Consider the following 5,740-nt stretch of genomic DNA (forward strand, 5'->3'; position numbering starts at 1 on the left):
GATTCCCACCCAAACACTTTGGGATTCCACAATTTCCCACCCAAACCAGTCTGGAATTCCATGTTTCATTGGAGGATGCTGCTGGGATGGCTCCAGGATGGGTTTTCCAGTTTCTCATCGGATTAATCCTGTGGGATGCAGCTCCATGGGATTAAAGGAATAAATCAGGGATCCAGGGAATGCTCAGAGCCCCTTCCCSATTCTAAAGGGGCTCCAGGAGAGCTGGAGATGGAAATTTGGGATAAGGGATGGAGGGATGGGACAGCGGAAATGGATTCCACTGGGAAAGGGAAGATTTGTTGGAATCTTGGGAAGGAATTCCCGGCCGGGCTGAAATTCCCAGGGAAGCTGGGGCTGCCCCGTTTTAGGAGGATTTGTGGGATTTGCCGAGCCTGGGATGTGCAGAGCCATGTCCTGGGTGGGGATTCCAGATTTTGGGAACATTTCCTGCCTGGAAAGAGCCGCCCATCCCTGGCTCAGCTGCCCCCATTCCYGGAGGGATTTAAATCCCTGTGRATTTCGGATCGGGGTGGCCTTGGCAGCACTGGGGATGGTTGAGCTCCGTGAACTCTGAGGGTTTTCCCAACCCCAAGGACTTGGAATAATTCCAAGATTTTGGGATCCTGAACCCCAAGGAAAAGCAGGGCTGATGCTCCATTCCCACCAGGATGGACGAGGACGAGCTGTACTTCCACAGCGACGAYGAGCTCCTGGGAGAGGGGGATTCCCTGAGCCAGGGCTCCCTGGACACCAGGTAGGGAGAGCAGTGCCGCTCCTGTCTTTTCCCAATGGATTTCCCACAGGATCATCCCAGAATTCCCATTCCCGGGCTGCCGGCGGGCAGGGGAAGTGATGGAACAGGRAAAAGCAGGAAAAAGCAGGAAAAGCAGCCTGGGAATGGGATCCGGGATGGAGATCAGGATCTGCCGTGCCTTTGAGGTGTCTCCAAATCCCGGGATCCGGCATTCCCGTGGGAATGAGATCCCTGAGTGTGCGTGAAGGGTGGTTTGCTGTGGTTTTTTTTTGGAGTGCTGGAAGAGATTGGGAAGAAGGCAAAAAAACGGGAATTTCAGGGAAAAGCCAAGGATCGCCCCAAAATTAGGTCAGCCACGGGAAGGAGGGTCTTGGGAAAATTTCCTCAATTCCTGTAGGATAAGGGATGGCGGGAAGCGCATGGAGGTGCTCGGAATGATGGGATTTAACCCTGGCTYTGCCTTGGATGGGGCAGGGTTGGAATGGGTGATCCCTGTGGGTCCCTTCCAAAGGAAAATATCCCGTGGATCCCATCCCATGGATGAAATCCCGTGGATCCTGTCCCATCCAATCCCATGGGTCCCATTCTATCCCATCCCATGGATCCYATGGATMCCATCCCACAGATCCCATCACATCCCATGGATCCCATCCCATGGATCCCATCCCACGGATCTGATCCCATCCTATCCCATCGATCCCATCCCATCYAATCCCATGGATGTAATCCCATGGATCTTGTTCCATCCAACCCCATTGATCCCATCCCATGGATCCCATGGATCCCATCCCATCCCATCCCATGGATCCCATCCTATCCCATCCTATCCCAGCCCATGGATCCCATCTCCATCCCATCCCATCCCATGGATCCCATCCCATCCCATGGATCCCATCCCATCCCATGGATCCCATCCTATCCCATCCCATGGATCCCATCCCATGGATCCCATCCCTTTCCGTGGATCCCATCTCCATCCCATCCCATCCTGGAGAAGGCACAGCTTCTCTGGGAATTCCATCCCAGCCCCTCCCCACCCTCACAGGGAACAATTCCTTCCCAAAATCCCATCTAAACCCATCCACGTTTTCAGTGCAAATCCTTTCCCTTTTCCTGGCATTCCATCCAGTCCAAAGTTTGTTCCCAAACACGGGGACCTGATTTCATTCCCATCTTTGCCTGGTTTAATTCCCGTATTTTCCAGTAACTTTCCCAGTGATCCCAGGCATTCCCATCCCTGTTTCGCCTTTCTCCCACCCCATTCCCAGCCTGGAGCCCCTTTTTCCTCCTCGAAAATCCCTTGGGATCTGGGCACAGCCATCCCCGAGAGGGCTGAGCCCAGAGATCCCGAATTTTGGCAGCTCTGGAAGCAGAGGAAAATCCCTCTCAGTCAGGTCCAGCCTTGTGCCCTTTCCCGTGGAGCAAAATCCACACCGAGGATTTTGGGAATTGTGCTGTGGAGTTACCACTTTCCGGGAAATTCCATTTTTTCCTGGGCGCTTTCCTCGGCCTGTGACGGATCCAGGCTGATCCCATCCTCTGGCACAGAATTTCTACCTTCATTCCCTCTTTTTGGGTGTCCTTGGGAATGCGTGACCCTCCGATGTCCCCAGATCCACCTCTGCTGGGGRATTCCCAAAAATTTGGGAATTTCTTTGTAAACAGGATCTCTTCTGTGAATTAATCCCATGGTTTTCCAAGAGATGGGAAGGATTTTCAATCACCAGGATGATGCCAGGGATTTCCAAAGGTTTCCAGGGGTTGGGAATACCCTTTTCCTCCTTCCAGGAATCCCAGCACAGGGTACAGCACCCACCCACCCCTGCTTTTCCTTTGGGATTTGAGCAAATCCATCCCAAACGGARGGAAGGATCAGGAAAAGGAGACAACAGCTTGGGAAAGGTGGAATTTTGGCCAAAATCCCCGAAAATCCGATCTGGGAATGATTTTTGGACACAACTGGAAGTGGCGTGGGGGAATCCCGGGATTCCAGCCCTGCATGGAGTGCTGTGCTGTGCCGGAATTGTGTTCCCAAATTTTCCTGGTTTATAAAGCGATGGAAGAGCCCTTTATCCACACATCACAGCGGGAAATTTTCCTCTCTCCCTGTAAATCCCCAAGCCTTGGAGACGAAGCGGAAGAGGATCAGCATTCCAGGTAAATTCCCACAAATCCACCTCCAAAGTCCTGTTTTCCAGAGAATTCCTCAAATCCGGGATTAGACATCAAAACATCAACATTTGGATCTGTTAATTCCCGTTTTTGTGTTTCCCAAATTCAGAATTTGCTCATCCCGCCCAGAATCCAGGGATGAAGGAGTCAGGAATGGGAGGTAAAACCTCCCCATGGGTCAGGTCCCTGGAATGGCTTTGGCTCCTCGATCCATCGGGAACTGTAACCAAACAGTTCCATGGAAAAATCACGGGAAAGGATCCAGAATGGGGGGAAAAACAAAATCCAAACTGGATAAAAAATTCCGGGAGATGGGAAGACATTGGAACCAGGACGGGATCCCACAAAAAAACTGGACTTGTGTTCCAATGAGGAAAATAGAAATGAACAGGAAAAATTTGATATTGGGAAGGAATTCCTGGCTCGGTTGGAATTCCCAGAGAAGCCCCTGGAACTCTGGGAGTGTCCAAGGCCAGGCTGGAGCACCCTGGGATCATGGGAAGTGTCCAAGGCCAGGCTGGGGCACCCTGGGATCATGGGAAGTGTCCCTGCCCATGGAATGGGATGGGATTTAAGGTCCTTTCCCACCCAAACCATTCTGGGATTCTACAATTCCACGATTTATTTCCCAACGCAGACTCACCCTTGGATTCCCAGGAAAAGCAAAGAGGGACGGGCACTTCCAGAGGCTCAGGGAGAGCAGGAATTGCCAAAACCTGTCTGAGCCCAGCTCCCAACCTGATGGAAACTGAGACCTCGGGAAGCAGCACCCGATAGGGGCTGTCCTTGAAATATTCATGGCGAGGACRGAGCTCGGAGCCGACAGGAATCTGCTCCCGGTGAATTATTGATGGCAGCTTTTCTTCCGTGTCCCGGCGGATCCGAGCCTTGTCCGACCGCCTGTCGCTAATTATCCCTCTGGCACCTGCTCCAAAGCTGGGATCCGTGCCAGGCACGGGAGAGCTGCGGATGAAAATCCCCGCAGGCAGCCCAGGCGTTTCTGTTCCCAGTCCCAATCCCTTTTCCAGTCCCATTCCCCCTCCCATTCCCCATTCCCACTCCCTTTTCTGTTCCCTTTCCTACTCTCATTCCCCACTCCCATTCCTATTCTGATCCCCATTCCCACTCCCATTCCCCCTTCCCTTTCTCCTTCCCTTTCCCATTCTCATTGCCATCCCCATCTCTTTGTTGTTCCCATTCCCCATTCCCCATTCCCATCCCATTCCCACTCCCATTCTCATTCCCACTCCCTTTTCTGTTCCCTTTCCTACTTTCATTCCCCATTCCCATTCCTATTCCCATCCCCAGTCCTATCCCCCATTCCCTTTCTCATTCCCTTTCCCGTTCTCATTGCCATCCCCATCTCATTCCCGTTCCCACTCCCATCCCCCATTCCCACTCCCATTCCCACTCTCATTCCCCATTCCCCTCCCATTCCCACTCCCATTCCCACTCTCATTCCCCATTCCTGTTCCCACTCCCTTTTCTGTTCCCTTTCCTACTCTCATTCCCCAATCCCATCCCCATCCCCTTTCCCATTCCCACTCCTGTTCCCATTCCCCATTCCTGCTCCCCACTCCCTCTCCCATTCCCCATTCCCATCCCATTCCCACTCACTCCCATTTCCATTCCCATTCCCTGTTCTCACTTCCATTCCCCATCCTCATTCCCATTCCCACTCTCACTCCTGTTCCCATTCCCATCCCATTCCCACTCTCACTCCCTTTCCCATTCCCCATTCCCATTCCCTATCCTGTTCCCTTTCCTACTCTCATTCCCCATTCCCATTCCCATCCCCATCCCCATTCCCATTCCCGTTCCCATTCCCCATTTCCTTTCCCATTCTCTTTCCCATTCTCATTACCATCCCGTTCCCATTTCCCACTCCCATTCCCACTCTTATTCCCCATTCCCATTCCCTCTCCCATTCCCATTCCCCTTTCCCTTTCCCATTCTCATTGCCATTCCCATCTCATTCCCATTTCCATTCCACATTCCCATTCCTGCTCCCATTCCCGTTCCCATGCCCCATTCACTTTCCCATTCCCTTTCCCATTCTCATTGCCATCCCATTCCCATTTCCCACTCCCATTCCCACTTTCATTCCCGTTCCCATTCCCATTCCCCATTCCCATTTCTGTTCCCATTCCCACTCCCACTTCCATTCCACATTCCAATTCCCTATTCCCATTCCCACTCCCATTCCCATTCCCATCCCCACTCCCATTCCCATTCTCACTCTCACTCCTGTTCCCATTCCCCATTCCCATCCCATTCCCACTCTCATCTTTTTCCCACTCCCATTCCCCATTCCCATCCCCATCCCTATTCCCATTCCCACTCCGACTCCCATCCCCACTCCCATTCCCACTCTCATGTGGATGTGGCACCAGGGGACAGGGATCAGCACTGGGAATGTTGGATTTTGGGATAGTGGATAATTCCTCCATGTCCAAGCAGAAAAGGAGTGTCCAAAATTCCCAAATCCATGGGGACAGATCTTTGGGATGCCACGCTCCATATCCATACCACCACCACGATGAACAGGAAGTTTGGGATCCTTTCCATCCTGGAGAAAAAACTCCCAGTCAAGATTTCCCTTTTTTTTTTTTTTTCCCCCAACCCCTCCATTAAATTTATTAAATTAATTAAACATTTAATGTGCCATTAAATCCTTTGGGGGAAAAAAATGCATCCCGAGGACCCAGAAAATCAGGAAAAGGTTCAAACCAAAGGAGCAGGGGCTGCTGTGAATCCCAGGACAGATCCTCCAGCACCTGGAGATTTTTCCTGGATTCTGGGAATGTGAATTTT

The 5,740-nt window shown here is 51.9% G+C and overlaps 1 protein-coding gene across 1 annotated transcript in view; it reads left to right on the forward strand.

Moving 5' to 3' along the window:
* LOC130586160 (otoferlin-like) overlaps nt 1–5,740 on the forward strand; it is a gene marked incomplete at both ends in the record, with an annotated part of 101,375 nt that overhangs the window by 18,637 nt on the left and 76,998 nt on the right. The window contains 2 exon segments of the mRNA XM_057386880.1: nt 668–754; nt 2,876–2,956. Coding sequence (XP_057242863.1) covers nt 668–754; nt 2,876–2,956 — 168 coding nt within the window.

This window comes from Malurus melanocephalus, unplaced genomic scaffold (assembly GCF_030028575.1).
Source record: "Malurus melanocephalus ecotype Western Australia unplaced genomic scaffold, MMel_1.1 scaffold_1088, whole genome shotgun sequence".
Classification (NCBI taxonomy): Eukaryota; Metazoa; Chordata; class Aves; order Passeriformes; family Maluridae; genus Malurus; species Malurus melanocephalus.